The sequence below is a fragment of the Micropterus dolomieu genome, linkage group LG17 (assembly GCF_021292245.1).
Source record: "Micropterus dolomieu isolate WLL.071019.BEF.003 ecotype Adirondacks linkage group LG17, ASM2129224v1, whole genome shotgun sequence".
Taxonomy (NCBI): Eukaryota; Metazoa; Chordata; class Actinopteri; order Centrarchiformes; family Centrarchidae; genus Micropterus; species Micropterus dolomieu.
In genome coordinates, this window is record NC_060166.1 from 8,396,075 (window position 1) to 8,419,426 (window position 23,352).

The following is a 23,352-nucleotide window of genomic DNA, read 5'->3' on the forward strand; positions in this document are numbered from 1 at the left end:
ACAGTCAGGCCCCGCGTTATCAGCTTCGGAATCAAAAAGGTGCCAGTTTTATGGTCGGGATAGCACTTAGAGAAAGCAACTTTGCCCCCCCCCCCCCCTTCTTCTCTGGGGAGGAGAAAGGAATTTAGGGTAGCTCCAAATTTATTCAATGTAAAATGCACAAATCCACACCGTTGTTCACTACACTATCTTTGATCACAGACAAGTGAATTTGTCCAGGAATCGCAAAATCAAAATGCTAAAAAAAAATAATACTGTTACTGCATTCATGGGTCTTGCGCTTCCAACTTCCACTCCGTGTATGCACGCCATGGTGCACGTGCATACATGTTGCCTGGTAATGAATGTGCTTGCAGCGGGATCACGGAGTTTACCCGGAAACAACACATTCTAATTTCTGATCAGCTAAACGGCTCTGGCATTTAGTAGGCTACAGAGATGGCTATGAACTCAGCACAGAAATGATCGTCCATTAATTGACAACTTCGAGGGTGTTATCTCTTAACTAACTTCTCAGCGTAAGAAATACAAGGTGTAGCGTGTGAGCGTGTGAACTGGCTGAAATGCGTGTGTCTCACGGTTAATGCGTGAGACTTGAGAGCCCTGGAGTATGCTATGTTTTCATATTTACAATTACTCTGTAACTGCCACTTGTGGCAACAGTGGCTGCTGTTCAAGTTTTGTTATAAACTAACATTCAGACATTTTGGGAAATCTGCTTTTTCTTCTTGAGAAAAGTGAGCTTCATGCCACTTATATTTTTGCGTTGAATATGAAGCTAGAGCCAGGACACAGTTAGCTTACCATAAGCATTGGAAACAGGGGGAAGAAGCTAGCCTGTCTGGCGCTTGGTTTTTGTGTAAAATAAACAAATGACATATAACATGTTAATTACTGAGCTTTAAAGATGCTGCTAGGAGGGTTTTGTTTCCTTTAAACAGAGCCAGGCTAGCTGTTTCCCCCTGCTTCCAGTCTATATGTTATACAAAGCTAAGCAGATCTCCTGGCTCTAGCTTCATATTTCACTGATGGGCACAAGAGTTGTATTTATCTAACTATTCCTTAAATGTTTAAGCAGTCAGGCTGTTAAAGTTATTGACAGAATAGTAATGTCTAATCAGAAAGTAAATGCTGTATCATGTGTGTTTCACTATTAAAAGTGTTTGCATTACATGCAGATACGCAAAGTTAAGTCTGTGTGCATATCCACTCACTGTAAAACAAAGCAATATGCCTTTACTGAGGTGATTTGAGGTGTCTCATTAGAGTCATTACAGTTTCATTCCATTGTTTTGTCTCATTGCCCTCATTGTTAATTCTGCTCAGCCAAGCCAGATAAAATACAAGTTGCATTTGGGATCTAATTTTGGATCCATGTGTTTCAGATTGGTGCTGAATAAAAAGAAGCTCGATGCCACATTTTTCTGTTCACACCTATTAGGAAATATGAGAGATCTCTTCCAGCTGCACCTTCCAGCTGCAGTGTGAACATACATTTTAATGTCCCAAATTGTTGATACAAAATCCAGCACCCTGTACCACAACCTGTCCCCCGCTTCCAGAAAAAAAGCAGCAGGTCACTCCCCCTCTCCTTGACCCAGGGCCGAGGTGAAATGCTGTCTTTGCGGCACATGCAGATATAGAGAGCGATGAGAGGGCAGACCCGGGGCTATTCACATGGCTACGTCGGAAAATGACTTTCTGACAGCTAGTCGATACTCCGCCTCACACCGGCCCGATTCCCCTGCTAAACTAACTGGCTGATTGAAGCTTCATTATACTCGACGTGGTAGTGGAGAGGTGTGGGTGTGTGGGTGTGCGGTGAGAGAGCATGTGTTTATGGGAGGTTAGGGCTACTGCAGTAATAACTTCAAGGGGACAACACACACACACACACACACACACACACACAGACTTCACTACATCATTAATTAACATTGATTAACATGCTTGGCAGCAGGTTGTGGAAGTAGTGGTGATCACCTATAATGAAGACATAGAAGTGTAAGCTAATATTGGGTACACAAACTGCAAATTGGAAGTGTGTGTGTGTGGTTACTAGGGGAGTTGGTATGAATGCAGGAGGTGCAGTTATTTGAACTGTATTGTATGTTTTGGCTTAGAATAATACTTAATGCTGGCAGCTGTAGGTTTGCTCCTCAGTCAATAGACAGAAGCATGGATGTGATATAAAAACTGTCTCTGATCATGAATCCTAATGTTACTCTACAGCTCTGTGGTTTATCAGTGAAATGTCTGAACTCTGGAGACAGACAGACAGACCTTGTCTCCTCTAGGAAACGTCTGGATCCTCACTGCGCTGCATTATTATAAACTACGATGAACCTGTTGTGGTCACATCAGTGCAAACACTGTATCAACCTGGACATGTAGAAGAACACAGGACACATTAGATCCTGACCGATCCTGTGGCCGTGTCAGGAGATTTTATTAATCAACGAAGTTATGCTGCTGTGCCTCGTGCGTAAATGAGCACAGCTTCTCTCTTACCATCAGAATAATGCGCCCCTAAAATAACAAACAACAGTGAAATACTGCGCCTTGACTTTAGACCTGTTTTTTTTTTTGGTCAATGGTACAGTCGCTTTCTGCTGCATCAAGACAGATATGCACCAACAATTTGCCTGACGACACCTCATTTTAAGACCAACACTCCCATGGGCACACAGATGGGCACAAATGCATTTGCTATTTAAACAACGGCTGGGGCAAAAATGGCAACTGCATCGGTTGGAAACTAGCTATGACACTTGTGCTGCACTTTGCACAAGATAGGGCCCTACGAGTTAGCTCTGCAAAAATATGGAACTAAACAAACATGATTTATGTAGAGAAATAAAAATTCAAGTTTGCTGATGCTATCGTGTTTACCTGAATCATTTCTTTTATTTCAATCAAATTTATTTTTGTTGCTCCCCCAATTATTTACATGTAGTGGAGGGGCATACACCTTTTTTATGTCAGCTTCCAAAGAGGAAAACCTTTGGAAACCACTGCTTTAATGTTTTAATTTCTCATCACAATTAGTTTATTTGCGAGCCAACAAGTGAGATATATAGATATGGATAGAGTCAAATAGGGAGGCTTTCTACATCTATGTACCATCAAATTACTCGGTGGACTCAGTGCCACCTGTTCCATTAGCAGGACTTTGTTCAGTTATTGAGCTCTTAGCTGCCGATTATTTAAATTGGAAAAGAAATTGTTGTGAATGTTGTATTGTTTTTTTTTTACAATGTCCATTTTTGAACACAGTCTTTTAGATAAATTTTTAATTTTCAGTGCACAACCAAGTAAAATGTTTTCAGAACAGCTGCATTGCCAGTGAATGCCACAGTGAATGGATGAATGAATGAATGAAAGCAAAACAGCAGGCGCCTGATAAGTAGGAATTCAAGCTATGAAAACAGTGGTCTTTGATAAATGGTCAGTAGTATTATAAATTATTATTTATAATTACCAGTTGTAAATGATTATTGGAGGGAAACATGTAAAACTGCCGCATGGTCTTTTGAAGCAAAGATTGGAAAAGGTTAGAAATACAGTGGTTTTGCAGATGCACATGCCTTTTAAAGGTAATTTTCATTAAGGCCATGTTAACATGTCACAGTAGGAAAAGCACAGGTGTAAATCGTAAAATTAATCATGGCTAAATTCCATTTAGCTGCTTCAGTTTCAGAGTCCTCACTCACTGTAGGCTCACTGTCACACTGCTTACTGGGACACATGAATAGTACAGAGCAATCATTAACGTCAGCGGTAACACCTGTGCTTTTCCTACTATGACAAGTCAAAATGCTGCTGTGAATACCATGAGATATCAGTCAGTGTTCTCCACTTCTGGATCATGTTGCACTTAATATTGAGCAAACCTTATTACACTGATTGTCTATAGCAGGCCCAGGCCTGAACATATTCTAGTTAGACATTTTTATCAGTAGACATTATTATGATCACTTATGCCATTAATCTCGTTATATACCGTACTGGCTGTGTTTCGAACCTCAGTGCATTTTTGGTTACAGACTGTACCGTGTACATAGTATATAAAAAGAACTGAAAATTGTCAATTACTAAGAGCTGGTATTGAATGTCTGCCCAGATTTGTAATCTTCAAGACCACATTTAACACTTTTTGGCTTTTGAAGTTTGACTTCTTTGTTACATAAAAAAAAGTTAGTGAATATTTTTTTTAGGAATCATGTTTATATTTCCTAGCAGCAACTGAATACCAATATTACAATATCTAATGTTGAAATTTAAATAAAATATTTCATATCAGTCTGAATTTATTAGGTCTGAATTCCCCTCTTTGTAATTGTTAATAGTCAGTTTCAAGCTGTGCAATTTCAAAAACTTTTTTTAAGGTATGCATACTGTATTTTTCAAATTCAAGGAATGTCAAAATATCCAGTGGCTCAAATGGCCTGGTCAAATTCAGACACTAAATTCAAGACGTAAAATTGTAAAATTAAGCATTCTGTTGCCGTACTATGGCAATAAAGTTTTCAAATTTAGGTATTGTTTTGGTATCTGTATTGACACTTTGCTCTACTATAAAACATTTCAGCCCAGCCCTGTTACTTCAGAAATGTTCATAAGTTTGGATTTCAGCCTTAATGGTGTAATGATTTAATGTTCACTCGAAAGCCTTTTTACCCATGACAAGAGTAAAACTATGAGAAAAACATTTTGCCTTGGCAAAAGTTTTTTAAGGATACACAAAATGCTGTATTGCCAGCAGCTGTATTAAAAAAACATTATTGACCATGAAAAGCCACATATCTGTCAGGCCTTAGTTAAAGTGGACAACTTTAACTTTAACTTCGCTAACACACTTAGCTTCTGAAGGGGGGGCATGACAGAAAACGTTTGGGAACCACTGCTCTAATACATTCATTTCTTATCACACATTTGAGCCACCGTGGCAACAATGGAGATAAATAGACAGACAGGGAGGCTTCTCCCTACTCCCTTCTACTTCTATGTAGCATCAAATTACTCAATGGACTCAAATTTAGGGAGGCGACCGCTCAATGACACCTGTTCCATTAGCAGGACCTTGTTCAGTAATTGAGCTCTTGGTGGGTAGTTAAATTGGTTTAATCAAGTGTGTTGGGACTTCAGGGTAGCAGAGGCTTGCCAGACTAAGTTGGCTTAACGACCTTTGTTGTTGTGGCCGTGGTGGTGTTGTTACTTCCCTATGGACAGCAGCGGGGAAAGGCAGGGACAGGAGGAGGGCTACTTACTGTGGGAACTCAGGGTTGTAGAGAGTGGGCTGAAGGATGCCGGCAGGAAACACTGGAAGAGAGATAGAGAAGAAACAACATAAGGGAAGTTAGGGACAATGTACAATACATAGAGGACAGTAGCAGAAAGTCTCTATTTGCCCAAATGGATTTCTTTCAGCACACAGCAAGAGCAAAATACGAATCAGTTTCAGCACTGCAGCAAGCTCTCACTTCATCCACAGGAAGCTGGGTTTATTTATTTATGGTTTATTGGATAGGGGCAGATATAGCAAACTGAAAACAGCTATCCGATGCAAGTATCATAGTGTTTATAGCTGATGCTAACTTGTAACACCCATCAATAACACCATCATACCCTCTGAAGAAGACATTTAGTTTATTGGATTCATTCATTTCTATCTCCTGTAATCTCACATAAGACATTTCTAAATCTCTTGGCACCATTTGCCGATGCCAGTATTTGAGGTTTCCTGGTGAAGCTTTAAATGACCATATACAGTTTATTATCATTTAACTAATCACAGGACGTCAGCATGCTGCGTGTGGCTCATAACCGTTAATTCAAAAAGAGTAATAAAATAAATATGTGTCTCATAGCAAAATATGGAAAATAATTTAGTGCTGAAAGAATTAGTTAATGGACACATTATTTATTTTCTACATTTTTAAATTAGTTAATAATTTAAGGTATTTACAGTATCAAGACATTGACTACATTGAGAGAGCCTCAAATTTGAGGATTTTCAGTTTTATATCATTGTAAATAAATTATCTTTGGGGCTGGACTGTTGATTGAACAAAGCTTTTTCAGAAATCACTTGGCAACTTGTGGTGGACATTAATGCCACATTAGGGATGAGAATAACAATGTTGGTTGATCAAATGCTTGGTCCAACCATTTGGTCCAGACTGAAATATGTCAACAACTGTAGATGGTTTGAAAAAAATTTTGTCCAGACATTCCCCAGAGGATGACTCCTAATGACTAGTGGTTCACTAACTTTTCATCTAGTGCTACCAACATGTCAGAGGTTTCACATATCCTGTGAAATAAACATTTTGCTATTGTGTTTCTGATAACTTTGGGGAACACTAATGACATTCCTTTCAGTTTCAGCTGTGCTTTGTATTAATTAACAAATATTAGCATGCTAACATGCTAAACTAAGATGGTTAACAGTATATACTTTATTTGCACTTTATATATATGCTTTTTCTGCTAATCATCAGCCTGTTAGCATTGTCATTATGTGCACATTAGCATTTAGCTTAAAGCACCACTGTGCAGCCCTAGTCATGCTTGAACATTTTAAAGATGAATTGGTTTATTTAAAAAATAATAATTGAATTAGTAATTAAAATAATTTTAGTTGCAGCTTTAACAGTACAGTATGTTGGTTTAAACGTAGGTAGCCAGGATTTAATATTATCGGTTTCAGTGAGATCGCAGTCATTCACTGACTGTGAGCCAATTAAATCAAATTGAAAACTGACCTGTGAAGAGAAAGAAATTCACTGTTACGGAGCAACTTTTAATTAAACCTCTGTCCTTGTCTGTTTATCTTCAAACAGGACTTGATTCTAGACATGAAATAAAAGAATGCCAAAGAGGTACAACTAAAGTGGGCAACATTAATTTGATTTTTTAAAAATGAGTATGAAAGTGAATACAGAGCTGAGAACTGAAGCAGCTGGGTTAAGTGAGAGAAATAATGTGCGTAGGTAAAAAAATAAAATGACCCAGGAGGCTCTGATGACTGTGTTTGTCTGACTCCTCCTGTCCTCTAGCATCAGCTTGCGCGCACACTATTGATTTTTCTGTGAGAGATTTAATCCAGCAGGCAGGCAGGCAGACACAGACAGCGGGCCGATCCTGGGAGAAGACGAAGAGAGGAGGGAGGGAAGGAGGGTTGACTTCGCAAGGCTAGATTTGTTAAAACTTGGGATGACGTTACTGCTTGTTTTTCCTCCAGGGGGGTATTAAGCATGGGAGGTTGAGATGGAAGAAGAAAGTGAGCGATGAGAAGGAATATGATATGAGGAGGTGGATGCTTTTTTTTTCGGAGCAGCCGCTGTGTTTGACTAGTTGAACACAGGTGGCAACATGGTGTAATTGCGTGTAACTAATGCACGGTCCATGTCATGGTGCAATGGGGGAAAGGATGCGTGTGTGTTTGTGTGTGGAGACAGATGCCAGAGAGAACACAAATATCAGTATGTACAGCACAATGAAGAGTCATGCACTCACCCATTTGGTTCTTGTTAGGGAGGTAGTAGGCATTAAGGGCCTGAGGGGGGAGAAGCCACCTGAGGAGAAAAACAGTGTCAAACAAACCGGGATTTTACAATGAGATCAATCACACAACAACTCAAATCACCAATCTACCTACTCAAAATACACCCCAATCCTGAACAGAATCCCAAACACCTCTGTACACTTCTCTAAATGCCCTGGTGAGAAATAATCAGTGTGTGCTGTCACACGGCCGAAGTTCCTCTCTGCATATGAAACCGCGGACAGTTCCTTTATGGTAATCCACTTAAAGCCCGACCAATTGATTGGCACAAAATCCCCCAAATGACTAACTCTGAAAGTGTGAGATGCCCTTGTTCCAGGAGTGAAAGAGTGATGGCTCTGCATGGACTGCGGAAGATAGAGCGGAGACAAACGCATGCAGAAGTATTTATTTATTTATTTCCCAGCGACAAGACAGAGTGAGCGATGAAAGGTTCACTTTTTGGTGATAAAGTTGGAGGGTGTGATTTAACTCTTCAGGGCATTGAGTGTGGGCTAATGATACATTTGTTTTGAGCACCTTGGAATGCTAATGTGACTGTAATGTGTTGTCATAGCGGAGAGGCACTCAATCCAGGCGTACATGGCTGTATTTTATAAAAATGAGCCGCATGTCCCACAGCACTTTGCTGCTGCCTGGCTGCTATAGATAAGTAAATCAAATGGATTTTCTCCAGCTGTGTATGTTGATTTGGTATCATGTTGGTTTAATTTAGAGGCGCATCAACAAATATGTCAAACAAAAAAGGACTCACAGGGACACATGTTAGGCATGTCAAACATATTTGAGCGACACACACTCCCAGTGGTGTAACTGCAGCGTCCGGTGTGAGCCTCAGCTGCATGAGCTCAGAATGGATTTCAAATGTATTAACCTTTTTTAATTGCTTTGCACCGCATGTCAGTAAGCTAATGTGGCTGGCTAGTGTAGCTTTTTGTAATAAGATATGACACTCACGTTGTCTTGTCCACTTCTTCATGGATCTTCTTGACTGACAGCTTGATGTTGAACTTGATGCTGTTGAGGATATTCTTGAAATAGGTCTTCTCGTTCACATCGAACTGCAAAACACAGACATGGAGTTATTGTGTAGTTATTGTGTATTAAAGGAATAGTTTGAGACTTTGGGAAAGAGAGTATAGATACCACTCTCATGTTTGTTAGTTTAGCTTAACATAAAAACACCTACAAAACGCAATAATTTACGTGTTATTTCTTGTTTGTTTTATCTGTGCAAAAACTTAAAAAAATTCAAGTTTTACGTGCCAGACTCCAGGAAGTCACTGGTCCCAGCCAGGAAACAGTCACATAATCCCCTGTTTTTTACCTGGATTAACATGGTAAATAGTGAACTTTTGGATTTTGTTACCGTTTCCCTTTGTCTCCAGTCTTTGTGCTAAACTAATCGGAGCTGAGAGCTGTAGTATCATATTTAACACCGAGACATGGTAGTAGTTTATTTTTAGTTTGAAAACTGGTTTTGTTCACTTGCAAAAGGAATTTAATGTAACTTGCTTTTGTAACATCACCATCCTTTAAACTGACAGTAAAACATCATCTTCCTTGTTTGTACTTTTGCTTGTTTAGTCTTACAGGGCCAGATGTACTCCTGTCAGTTTGTGACAAAAATACATATTTGTGCAGAGCAGTATTTAAAACTGAAGTAGCAGATGGAGGACAATTTTCCACAGAGCAGAGTTAAGTAACTCTTTGCTTGTGATAAATGCTTCAGAAGCTGCCAATATCTCTCCACATCACATTTAATGCAGCTGTACTGTAGAAAAATATATTTTATTTAAAGTTACCTTGTGGGGTTTTTGACCACTAATATTGCTATGGAGCAATGCTTTAATGAGCAGGTACACTTTTTGTTTGTGCATGCACAGAAGGACACATATGCGCATGCCAAGCACGTGGCCAACATGATATACAGTACATTCATTCCAGTGGTTCCATACTATACTACCACGAATTGACAGTTAATGGTGATAAGAAATGTAGCAATGAACCAACAACCAAATGTGCCTTTAGACTACTCCAACACACACTCACCACAAATTCTACATTTAACATGTTTAGCCTTACAATAAAACTGCAGAGTTCATGTACCCTCCAACTTGACCCAACAGAACTACTGCTAGGTGAATAACTATAGAAAGCCAGCTACAAACAAACAACATGTAAACAACATGAATTTCCTCATTTGGTAGAGGCTAACCTAGGGTGATCATATTTTCAAACCCCCAACACGGGACCCTTAAGTGTAATGCATGTTCATGCGTGCACACAAGTATGTGCTTATGCACGCACTGGTCTCTTTATCAGGATGGGGGACACTTATTTCAGCACTTAGCACACCTCCCGGGAGCACCTGTCAACACCATGGACGCAGCATTTTCATTGCCGGGAACTTTAGCCTGTGGGAGCTCTAGAAAAGGCAGACCCCCTCGCACAAGTCTCTTCAGCATTACAGCTAACCGTTAGCATGTTGACAGGTTCTGTCAGAAAGAGCCACAAGCATCATTATGCTTGCCTATGACTACTAATTTAGAAGTTAATGTTGAAAACATTGTAGTGTTTTACAAATATTTTTCAGGACTCTGGATACCCAGCTTGAAACTCAGACAATTCCAGACAAACAGGGACTCTTGGGCTCCTGCGCGAAGCTAGCACAGACCAACAGATTTCAACCCACCATCTAGTACCTGGTAAGACTGTTTAAGACCTTACAAAATGAACAGTTATGTTTTTATTATCTTAGAATGAGCCATTTCTATCTACATATACCCCCTTACATTGACGTCGTACATCAAAAAAGAAGAAGAAGAAGAAGTAATAATATACAGCAGGGGTCTGCAAATAAGTTTTGCATCAGAGCAATTTTTTTATCCATTAGATGGTGGGTGAGAACATCAGACATAATATTTAAACTGAATGCTACATGGTTTGGTTAGCTCAGTTGGTAAAGCGCATGACTCAAAAGGATGTTCTTTGCCTTGTCCAGGTAAATTTTATTTTTCTTTTCAACAAACTGATTATGAAGCCACTGTTTTACATGCTGACAATAAAGCATGTGCCGCAGTGTGTGTTTTAACAGCATCCATCAACCTACGGACGGTTTTTCGTTTCCCCAGTATCTCCAGGCAGACGACATTTAGCGGAATCACATTTTCTGGCGGCTATTTTAAAGGTGTGTCAAGCAGGCTACAGACTCTTTTAATGTCATTCAAAAAAGTAAAAGCTCAGTTCAACTCCAATTACAGCATTGCAGTAAACAAGCTTCTCGGGCTTTTATTTTGCAGGCAAAACCTGAAAATCAGTGTATTTCAGGTTCATTTACTCCTGTGCATGATGCATTTTTTGTTCCAACTGAATCATCCAGGATGCATGGTAATGTCTGACGGAAAATCGTTTTCTAGAGACAGAGGGAGAAAGGGATGCTGGGAAATGGAATTTGTTCATATGAGGTGTGGGCGCTTGTGTGCGGTGAGGATGACTGGACAGTGCAGAATGAAATAGGAGGCCCATGACTCACCCCATATTCTTGATCTATGAGCTCAGGTTTGAGCAGGAAGTCTGGGTATCCTGTCATCACCATCATGTGCTTCAGCTGGGAGAGAAGAAGAAGAGAATGTGATGGAGGGAAGGAGAAAGTGGAGGAGAAACAACTGGTCCAACATCGCCCCACATCCACTTGCACTAACTAATAACCACTCACACCAACTTGTTTTTTGGATCCAGGCACACCACCATCCAAGCGCACACGTGTACGCACACACACACCCACACACACATGCACACACGCATCAACTAATCAAGCAAACCCAATGTAATAGGATTACAGGGAAGCTCTTTATATTCAGCATGGCCCTCTAAAAGGATTATAACTTCAGATTGTAAAAGAATTAGAAGGGATATCTTGCAGTGCAGACCCTAAATCAGCACCACAGAGAGATCCGGATTATGTGATCCTCACTTCTCAATGTCAAGCCCTTGATGTATTCTATCACACACTTCCATCTAACCAAGCAATCAATCAAACCCCCGGAAAGAAAGGAATTGCAAAGAAATAATTAAATCCTTTTCAAATACTAATCGGATCTGGCAGGGAGTTCTGTTTATAATTCAGAAACTGTGCTAGGATCTGAACCTTTGCCCTGGCAGCCTCCTTGGTGGCTTCATCCATCCAGTCCAGCTCATGCAGCCGGAGATCCAGGGAATGCTTTATGTCCTCTACCAGCTCCTGTACCTGGAGGGAGATCATATCATATTGGAGGAAGTTTTAAAGGCCCTGAAAACACATTTTCTCACTCAGCTTCTTACAGTGCATGGGGTCCTACATGAACGCAGGTTCACATGAAAGATTTCTGTATTTGTGTTTTTGTCAATCCCTTTCTTTCTTTAAAGTGGGCCAAATATATTTGTCATGTACTTCCATGCACCAATCAGGATTTAGCAGCATTTGTCAAAAAGAGACTATATATGTCAAACTACATTTAGTGTTTTTTTACTTTAAATGTTGCATATTGAGTCATGTATATTTAATGTATGTAAATAAATAGTGGAGATTTGAAGCCAAAGTTTCAGGGGTTTTAATTTGTTCCCCAAATCCAAAGTTAAAGTTGTAATTAAAGCCTATAAACAAGCAGGCATAAGCAATCAAGCATAAACAAACCATAGCACATAGTGCTTGTGTTTTTTCTGACAAGTGTTGCTTGTGTTACTAACTGATGATATAGATTTCCGTTGTAACAGATTGCCAACAGTGGTGGATTTTCTTCCACCTTTGAGTCTCATTGTTCCATTTGATGTCAGTTGTGTGTAATGTGAATTCCCAGTATCCAATACGTAATTACCACTGACCCTATGTGTAGCTGAAACACACCACACAGCACAAGTTGAAGCATTCAGCCATCACTGAATTTCGATTTAATTTCAAAAACAGCCTGGGACACAGTTCTATTTTCCAGCTGCAAGCACAAGCAAGTCAAAGTGTCTAAAATGGGACGCTTTGACTTGCAGTCTGTAATGACATAAGGCTTGCAGTTACAATGCAAACATGCAGAGAAATTATAATGTGAGTAAGCTTATAAGCCACCAATGAAACTTGGGTTACTGAGAATACTTTTGAGTGTGTTCTGTTAACCCCAGCCTGCTAGTGCTGCAGCGCTGCTCTCATTTATGACAGCCGCACTGCAACAAGCAGGCTGAGGTGGACAAAACACAATGGAGTTCAGCTCCAGTGTATGTTGTACAAATCTAATGTGAGATTTACATCCAGTGCCAGCGTTGAGAGACTTTTAAAGAATTATACTGGTGCTTTCACAAACTACTGTAAACAGGAATGCTACTCCTAAAAGACACTGTCCTTCAGCTACCTCTACATTGGTGATTCAGGATAACAAGAAAGCATTTCCCACTCTGTCTCCCGTCGCTCAGCTTCAGCTCCTGAGACTCATTAATTCCTGTTCATGCTGAGGTAAGCAGCATCAGTGAGTCAGTCAAGGCTTCACCCATGACCACTGGCTTCGAGTCCAGTACCTCTTGTGTTGATAATGAGGTCTCCAACCTGTGTGGACATGCCAACGTAGTACAGACTGATGTCCACGAGCATTGTGAAATGATCAGTGTTAACAAGGAAAATACCAAAAATGCCAGAAATATGACCCAGCATGAGACTTTCTATCCCGCCCACATTAAACACTCCACCATACATTCAGGGAGGACAAATACAGTTGAATGACATTTAGATCCTTATGGGATTAGCACCCACTTCATCTGGTAAAAACCTGCCAAACTGTAGGCTTCATCCTAAAAATCCCTCTTCTCTATTTATTCTCTTATTTTATTAATCAGAAAGGCTCCACTAGCTTGAAGCATTATTGAAATTTACACTCAGTATCTTATTAGAATCTTAAATGGAAGATTAGGAACATAGGAACTTTTAATTTCAGTTAAGGTACAGTACATAGAAAGTAATTAGCGCCCAGAACGTATCCAGTTGTGTCAGATTTGCTTTATGCTTTATAGTCCCCAGCTTTGACAGAGATTTAAAAGTTTGCAAGAGAAGAAGAAAGGCAGCTCGATGTAAGATAAAGCGTGTAGGGTGGACTGTGAGAGTATAAGAAGACCATGAAAGGGAGATGATGGAGGGCTTAAAGAAACAGCATGGGGTCACAGAGGTTAGAAATCCCATTGGGAACCATATCCCCATGTCCCAGAATGGACATGAGACTGAGATAAGGTGAAAGAAAATGGGACCAAAGGGCAGTGGTGGGGGTTAGTAGTGGCTGACCTAGGCAAAGAGTAAAATAGGAACAACAAATCAGTGAGTGAGAGGCAGAGACTCAAGGCAGTTCTGATTGGCATGGATTTCCAGATCCCACGACAGGAATCAATCAAAATCATCTAGCCAAGTCAAAAAACACCCACAGCTTGATCCACTACACTGACCCGTGGAGCCAAAGAAAATGATGAACTAGAAAAGAAAGGACAATTTCATAAGAAACAATGTCAGAAAATGTTCCAGTGTGGACACTGTCATGAAAAACTTATGAAATTTGAAAATGTGTTTTCCAAGATTGGAATTGTCTCAGATGATTGTAAAATATTATTAAATGTTTTCAGTAATAAGTACAGTCATAAAAAATTTAATTCAAGGCCAATGTCAGTTTTGTGGTTTTTCCTTTTTCTGTCTTTGAAGGCCGTGTGGTTTCACACAGATTGCTGTCCAACTATTTTTTTATGCAGTCAGTGGAAACAGATAAATTGCTCATTACTACATACATTTTTTGTCTAAGTATTGATGGAAATGCCTTCATTAAATAAGTAATGATATTAGGGCTGACCCCGAATAGTCGAAGATTTGATGCTTCAATGGGCGGAGCCTGATTCGACTGTCAATCTCACAGTCGAAGCATCGTAGTGAAACATGGATCATGCCATTTTGGCGATATAGGGGTGCTCAACGTCTGGTTTTACATAGAACTACCAGTTTTCTCCCAGTAAGTTAATATACAGCCTATTACAATACACATTTCAACGTTTAATGCTGTAAATAAACATGTAAAAAGAAAAAAACTTTCAATAAATGTTTTTGAAGTGCGTGAATAAATCCAAAATTATAACCCTAACCCTGGGTTGTCAGTGCGCATGTGTAGGCGTAGCGTGTATGTGTGCAGTGGCAGTGGAGGAACACTTGCTGAAGAGATGGAGCCCCAGCTTCACTGGTGTTGTGCCGAGTTGTCCGCACCTCGCGGGACTTTCGGATAATTTATCACCATTGATGAACCACATAAAGAATATTTTATCGTTTTTAATTAGCCAGCTACTTGAAATAGACTCGCGGGGAACCGCGACGTGCATATAGTTTGCAAAACTCTACACAAGACCGGTGAATGACAGGCGAGAGAGAGAGAGAGAGAGAGAGAGAGAAATGGTGTTCTGCAGCTTCTCAAGATTAAAGCGGAGCTACAGTGTGTTCAGCTGTTCAGCTGGCTCATGTCTCAGTTTTAGACCCATGCAGAACTCAACATGGAATTCACATTTAATTTTTTTTTATTTCAAAAGTTTAATTCTAATTTATGGGTCAGTTGGCTGGAATCTGGCTACTTCCTAGATTAAATGAACATAGGCAAAAAAATTTATCTCCTCTGTAAGCGGGACAAAATGAAATCCATCTGAATTCATCCATCTATTCGTTTTGTTTATGGGCCATCACTTGACTGTCCCACCAACATGGTTGGGCAATGTAATGTTACTAGTTACTTATTACTCCTTAAAAAATAATAATATTACTTTACTTATTACTGGCTGCTAAAAGTAACCCCCCACCCCCAAAGAAAGCAGTGTCTCCTGACTCCCCGGCTTTAATCATACTCATTACAGCAGCAAGACGTATGGTTTTCACAATACATATCTTAACGCCACCAGCTGAAATAAAACAAAAAACATGTCAATCCCAACTTTTGAATTACTGTTTTTCTGAACATGAATTTATAAGAGCAGTATTCAGTGCTTTTACAAAATGTAAAACAGTGCTTAACGCCACTCTCTTCCGACGAATTCAAGCATCAGAGGCAGTAGTGGCCGATAGTTCTTTCCATGAGTTTCACATTGCTGTGCTGCTTCAGCAGATGCTTCAATACATTAGATGTAAAATTGTTGGCGGTTGAAAGCTTTTTGGTGGTCGCACAAAGTTTACAACGGAAGGCAGTGTTCTTTGCTATGTAGATTGTGACAAAATAATGGTGATACTTACAGCTGTGGAAAGAACACCTCTCTCCATCGTCCTCCTTCCTTTAGCTTTTTGTCTAACAGCTGACTTTAACAACATAAGGTCCGGTGCCGCTTCACGTCAAGCATGGTAACGCAGCATTATTTGGATTAGTAACTGCATTATTATTACTGTTTTGGAAATAGTAATACCTTACACTACTAGTTATTGGGAAAAGTAATATTGTTACAGTAACGCGTTACTCCCCAACACTGCCCACCAACTATCCATTAGTCCACCCCCATACCTTGGCCTTGCTCTGCGAGGAGAAGTGTTGCTGGACGAACAGGGCCCCCAGGGCCATGCCAAAGTGTTTGTTGGCCTGAGTGAGGCAGAGCCTGCCCAGCTCCAGCTGCTGCTCCGTGCCATCAATCTCCCGAGAAAACTCATGGATGGTGCTGCGGAAGGCGGTGGACAGGTGTTCACTTAGCGCTGCCACAATTCGCCACAGCATATAGTTATGGAGAACCCTAGGACGTAGGAAACAAAAAGGATGGGTCAGTTAAATCAGCACCTTAACCTCCTTCAGAGATTCTGTCAGACCTGGGCCCTAACAGTAAACACAGCAAAGACTAAGATAATGATCTTTCAGATACAATAAAGAAATCAGGTTACTCACAATTTCTATTTAGACACCACTAAATTACAACACACAAAAAACTACACTTACCTTGGCCTTAACATTACATACACAGGGAACTTCAACATGGCTGTGAAAGATCTGAGGGACAAAGCAAGGAGAGCTTTCTATGCAATAAGAAGAAACATTAAAATATATATTCCAATTGAAATCTGGCTTAAAATTTTCCAATTTGTACTAGAACCAATAATTCTTTATGGTAGCGAAATCTGGGGGCCAAAACTTAATAATGAATTTGACAAATGGGACAAAACAATCATAGAATCTTTCCATACTGAGTTCTGTAAGAGCATCCTGCAGGTGCAGAGAAAGACACCAAAAACCTGTGCAGAGCAGAGCTCGGCCAATACCCCCTCCTACTAAAAATACAGAAAAGATCACTTAAAATCAGTTAACCCCCAGACATCATCATCACAAAGCCCTAACATACCAGGAGCTGAAACCAGAGAAGAGTCCCCTCAGCCATCTGGTCCTGAGGCTCTCTGCAGTAACAAGTCCCCAACATCCTCAGGACAGCAATACCAACTCAAGCAGACCAAACCAAATTATCAGCGAGCAGAAAGAAAATATATTGAATACTGGAAAGAAACGACCTAAACACAAAGTAAATTACAATGTTATCTGACCCTAAAAAGAGAATTCACACTGGCAAATTACCTGAGTACAATAAAATGTCCCAAACTAAGAAAAATGTTGACAACACACAGACTGAGTGAACACAGCCTGGCCATAGAAAAGAGGAGAGACTCTGCTCCCAGTGTGACAGGGGACAGGTAGAGACAGAGCTGTACTTTCTACCTCATGCCCCAAATATAAAACACTAAGAAAAAAACACTTTGCAAACATTTCCCAAATATACCCCGAATTCGAATTCATATCAGACACACAGAAACTCCCTAATTTACTGGGAGAAATGCCCAAATGTGAAATAATTGCTGCAAAATATGTCTCCTCAAGCCATGAAGTGAGGACAACCAGTGGAACCTCACACTGACAAATAATTGTACAGATTTCATCATTTGATAGTTTAGTAATTGTTTTGTTTTTACATTTGACACTGATTTTTATTTTATTAAATTATTTTTAAATTTTATTATTTTTTAATCAATTAATTATTTAAAACCAATTTTTTTGTCTATTAATATACACACACACACACATTACAGTTTCATTTATTTATTTAATTTTTAATATATTTTTATTTTTTTTAACACACACACACTGTATTATTTATTTATTTTATTTTTAATATATATATTTTTTAACACAAACACACACGCTTACTGTTTTATTTATTTATTTTATTTTAATTTTTAATATTTCTTTTTTTTTCAACACAAACACACATAGCTTTGATTACTTGTTTAATGAAATGTATGGCGTTGATTGTTCTTATGTTGTATGTATGATGCTTTTGCAATGTTGTTGTTGTCACATTCATGCCAATAAAGCTAATTTGAATTGAATTGAATAAATCATAGAGCTGGTTTGGATTTAATTAATCCTTGAACACACTGTAACTTTGCTCTGCAAATAGATGTTTATGATTCAAAAACTAGAAGCAGTGAAAATACTGTGTTCTCTTTCAACAGTTCTTTAAGTGTTCCCTACAGAAACGTTTCTCCAACAAATAACTGAAGCAGCAGAAACAGTGTCTGCTATGATATGGACAAAAAGAACCCATACTCACACAATATAGAACCCTTACAGTGTGCCTATGTACTTTTAGCTGAATGGCAGCCACTGGCAGGTGATGATGGAACAGTGGATAAGACACATGACTTTGGTGTGAGACCCGGGTTTGAATGCACTGTGAGACACCTATGTGTTCCTGAGCACCTAGTTGCTCCAGGGGCGTGCGACCTCTGACATATATTGTAAGTCGCTTTGGATAAAAGCATCAGCTAAATGTATGTAATGTATATGTATGTATTACCAGAAAGTGGTAAATGCTACATCATAGTGTAACAGTTACACAAGTAGAGAAGAGTCATAAAGTGAAAGTAAAAATGCACTAACTCAAAAACTCACTAAAAATGTCTATATCAAGAAAGTTCGTTAACTTTACCTTCCATAAGATACTGGTCATAGCAGACCAAGTAAGGCTGTTGCAGCAAAACCACTGAATGTATCATACAAATGTGTGTTCTTGTTTCAAAAGTTACATAGTCTGGCTTTAATGTAAGACTGTAGCACAATTCCTCTCTCTTTGCAAAGTGACATCTGTGTCTTAACTGTAATCTTGTTCCATCTCGTCCAAAGTTCTGTTTTTTAAATCTGACCTCTGAGAAAGAGTCAGAAAAGTTAGAGAGAAAACAAGAGGCAGTCAGTGATCGAGAGCGAGTGGTAAGGAGTCAAGAGGGCCAAGCAGTTTAAGAACAGCTCCCTCTAATCCAGAGAGACTCACAGCAGAGAGGCAGCAGAGGGGCGAGGAAAATGTCGAGCGGGAGGAGAGAAAATGGATCATTCATTTATGTATTCATGCTGTGTCTTCTCCCCCAGACGATGGAGCGCTGGTGTGTCCTCGTGCCCCCACTGGGTACACACATCTAATCTGCCCTGCGGGGACAAATGCCCCCCTCTCCCATTGCGAGGCTCCATGCGAACCTAAGGCATGTTGTTGTTGTTTTCCCCCAGTTCTTTTTATTTTTCCTATGCATGACAGATATTAAATCAAAAGCGTCTTGGCAACAGCACCCCGAGGTCCCGCCAGCAAAGCACTTGTGAAGTGAATTTAATTGACGGGAAAAGAGAGAAGAAGGCAGGAAGTGGAGGAAGGGAGGGTAAGTAAATGAGAGACTCAGGTGGTGTCCTTGATCATCAGTACCATCAGCTAATCAACATGTGTTACAGGTGTGGCTGCTATGCTTGAACTGCTGGTCAGGGTAACTTTGTTGCCGCCTGGTTGTTGGGGATGGTTTGTATCATCATACTCGGACAGGCGTGGGTTTATAAATGCATGTGTGTACATGTGTGCAGGAGTGTGTGCACAGTAGTGCACCTACATGTATGAAAGCCATCTATATGATAATGGTAAAAATTCACAGCATTTCTCTACTGAATGTGTGGGAGAGATGACCCACATTTTACTTGAGGCATCTTTGAGGAAAAGTAATGACAATAATCTTTCAGAGTAAAGTTGGATTCATACTTGACACCAGGGTTTAACAGGGTTTTTTTACATTCTTTCATGCAATATGTGATATAAGTGGACTACGACCTACCTATAACTGGAGTTACATCCAGGTAACTTCTACTTCACATTGTGTCATCACTGAATAGGAGACTTCTTCTGTGCAATCATTGTATTTCATCCACTCACTGCGATAAGCTGCTCTTTATCTCTTTATCTTTAGTCACACTGCCACACTGTCACACTGTTACCCGAGCAGCGCTTGTACATCCCGGAACCTCTTGGTTTCCTTTTCGGCACCCATGTTCAGAGGTTAAAGCAGCCACACAGTCCGCGTGAGCAGTGAGGCTCAGATGCCTCATCTGGAGAATGGCGTGACGTGCATGCAGTTCTCAAAAAAAATAGTCAAAACAGTCAAAAGGATTTGTTGATAGTCATATTGACATCATAATAGCAACATTACACCTTTTAATGTCACCAGTTTAAATGTCTATATCTGAAGAATATGTCACAGAAATGAAAAAGTCATATTTCTAGCATTGCCACATGGTATCACCGTATAGCTACATTTTTGAAGGGGTGCTCTTCAGCAATGGCCCAGACTAAGGCATAACCTACAGTGCAGATACACAGTAGGCCCTTAGTGCTACAAATACAGTTTAAAAAGAAATAATCAACAATAAGCTGTGTGGTTAACAAGACTCTAACATTGTACAACTATACTTGCAGTTCTGTGATGCTGTATTTAAGCACATCAGTGCTTTGAGCTACATGCTAACTACAGCATGCTAATGCGCTCACAGTGACAATTCTAACATACTGATATTAACCAGGTGTAATATTTATTATGTTTGTTTAGTGTGTTGACTTGCTAACATCAGCTGAGGATGATGGAAATGTCATTAGTTTTGCAGATATTTGATCTTAATACAAAGTATTGGTCCTGATGATGACGCTAGATGATGTTAAGCCATTACACATCATCCTCTGGGGAACATCTGTACTGTGTGTGTGGTTAAAAACAAAATGTTGACTGCTAGTTACTTTTTTACCTGTGATTTACCTCAGCAGAGTGTAATATTTTTTAACCACACAGAGTGGACTATTCAAGACTGTACCAACTGACCATCAACCAAACAACCTTTTTGGAAGGTCCAAGGAAACAACCTGCTAACATGTGTTGTTGTGGAAGGCATGACGAGTATCCTACAGTACATTTAGGGTGGAAAACTTGTTGTATTATTCTGTTTAAACTTGCCCTCAGATTAAAAGTGATGTTTATTCATAATTTGAGGCATTATACTTTATAATGTCAACCTTTGTATTGTAGTAGCTGTAGCTTAGTAACAGCTGAAACGAGATACCTCGAGATTAGTATTACGTTAGAACAGCTGTTCAATTGCTTGTTAACACAAATAGCTAATCTGAATATTTCAGAAAATGCTTAACTACTGGGATTTTCACCCATCTCTAGGGTTTACAGAGAATGGTCCAAAAAAGAGAAAATATCCAGTGAGCGACAGTTGTGTGGACTTCAATACCTTGTTGATGTCAGAGGTCAGAGGAGAATGGGCAGACTGGTTCAAGATGACAGAAAAGCAACAGTAACTCAAATAACCACCAAGGTATGCAGAATACCATCTCTGAATGAATGTCGAACCTTGAAGCAGATGGGCAGAAGACCACACCGGGTGCCAGGCTACAGTTCACACAGTCTCACCAAAATTGGACAATAGAAGATTGGAAAAATGTTGCCTGGTCTGATGAGTCTCGATTCAGATGGTAGGGTCAGATTTTGGAGTGACAACATGGATCCATGGATCCATCCTGCCTTGGATCAATGGTTCAGGCTGGTGGTGGAGGTGGTGTAATGGTGTGGGGGATATTTTCTTGGCACACTGGGCCCTTTTGTACCAATTGAGCATCGTTTAAAGACGACAGCCTACCTGAGTATTGTTGCTGACCATGTCCTTCCCTTTATGACCACAGTGTACTGCTGATGGCTACTTCCAGCAGGATAGTGCAGCATGTCACAAAGCTCAAATCATGTCTGAGGAATATTTCCAACACCTTGTTGAAAGTATGAACGAAGAATTAGGGCAGTTCTGAAGGCAAAAGGGGATCCAATCCGGTACTAGCAAGGTGTACCTAATAAAGTGGCCGGTGAGTGTATATGCCAGTGTGTGCTTTGTGCGTAATGGAGGCACAGTGGAGATAAATAAAAGCAGAAGGACTGTCGGTAAGAGTGCAGTACAGATCAAGCAGTAGGTCTTAATCACTGGAGGACTGAGTGAAGGCTCATTAGCTGAATGGATTTTAATGGGGCTAGTTAGGGAGATGAAAAGACACTGTCCCTGTGCACTGCATCAACACATTACCACAGGTAATGACCCTGTAGGTAATGGAGGAGGGAGGGACTCCTCCATTCCAAACCTCACTAGAGTAACACTGTAATTTCAGACTAATGGTAAGGAGAAAGTTTGATAATTTTCTGTGTTAAATATAAAAATAAAAGTGGAATAATGGGACATACAAACAGAAAAACTACACACATAAGCTTTCAAACTGCAAACACAAACACCACAGAGACAGGAAATCACATTATAATAGCATGACTGCCTGTATTTTCAGCTCAGGAGGCCCTGCTGGGAATCAAACCTTGACTGCTGAAAGTTGTAGCACCGTGGAATCCACCATTTGGCGAACAGCTTCATCTGAAAATGTTTTCCAGCTACCTTGAGCGTACAACTTTAAAGGCAGTGGACCCAGCAGGAAATGAATCCGCGACTGTGACTGTTTCACTTCTATGGATTACTCGTGAACACACATATATTGTACACTGAAATACAACACTACACTAAATTGCACAGCTCAAATACTCAGGAAAAAATAACACGCACCGGATTCTAAAGAAGTATAATGAATTCTGAGATAATAATCTCGTTAATTCAGAAAAACAGCAAATGCATTACGCTTCGTAGGATTCCCACACTCGCATACACACACACCCTCGAGAGTGACGGATGAATAGAGGGAGCAGACGGAGAGCTGTGGCAAGGGAGGAGTGTTTGAGAGAGACGCTGGTGTTGTCATTATGCTTTCCCCTTCATTGGAGGCCTGCTCATCTGGCTAATGGGATTGGCTGCAGTCATTGCAGTGCGTGGGGACTGCACACACACACGCGCACGCACACACACGCGCGCACACACACACACACTGGAGGGAGAAAGAAAGATGGATGGAGGATGAGGAGATGGAGGTGTGACTGCTCTTGTCAGTAGACTTGTATGATGAGAAAGCCATAAATGTGAGAACATGGGAGGGGTAGAGGGAGAGAACATTAAAGAAAAGGACTTTTTCAATAGATGCTTATGAAGATGGAGAGTGTGTATTCGTTGAGAAATGGATGGAGAGAAATAGATGGAGGGACTGAGTTGTCAATAGCAACCTCAAACCAATGAGAATAAAAGAGAGGAGGTGAAAAGAAATGATCCGTAGAAGGACAAAGATGGATCATAAAAGGAAAGGAGGGGGATGAAGTTTGAAAGATGCATGGATGGCTGGATGGATGAAGAAAAACAGGAACAGGAAGGGAGGTAAAACGGGTGAAAGACAAAGATTTAGGGTGATGAGGAAGATGAGGCTATAGAGGACAGGACAAAAAACTGAAGCAAGTCAAAAGTTGGAAAGCAGGATGGTAGAAGGAATGATGATGATCCATTCTTTTTTAACTG

General features: G+C 40.1%; 1 protein-coding gene across 1 annotated transcript in view; it reads right to left on the reverse strand.

Annotated features, from left to right (window-relative positions):
• LOC123986037 (endothelin-converting enzyme-like 1) overlaps positions 1-23,352 on the reverse strand; it is a 38,892-nt gene that overhangs the window by 3,172 nt on the left and 12,368 nt on the right. The window contains exons 6-11 of the mRNA XM_046074092.1: positions 16,093-16,315; positions 11,721-11,819; positions 11,106-11,180; positions 8,528-8,631; positions 7,522-7,580; positions 5,271-5,322 (exon numbers count right to left, since the gene is read on the reverse strand). Coding sequence (XP_045930048.1) covers positions 5,271-5,322; positions 7,522-7,580; positions 8,528-8,631; positions 11,106-11,180; positions 11,721-11,819; positions 16,093-16,315 — 612 coding nt within the window. The remainder of the gene's footprint in view (positions 1-5,270; positions 5,323-7,521; positions 7,581-8,527; positions 8,632-11,105; positions 11,181-11,720; positions 11,820-16,092; positions 16,316-23,352) is intronic.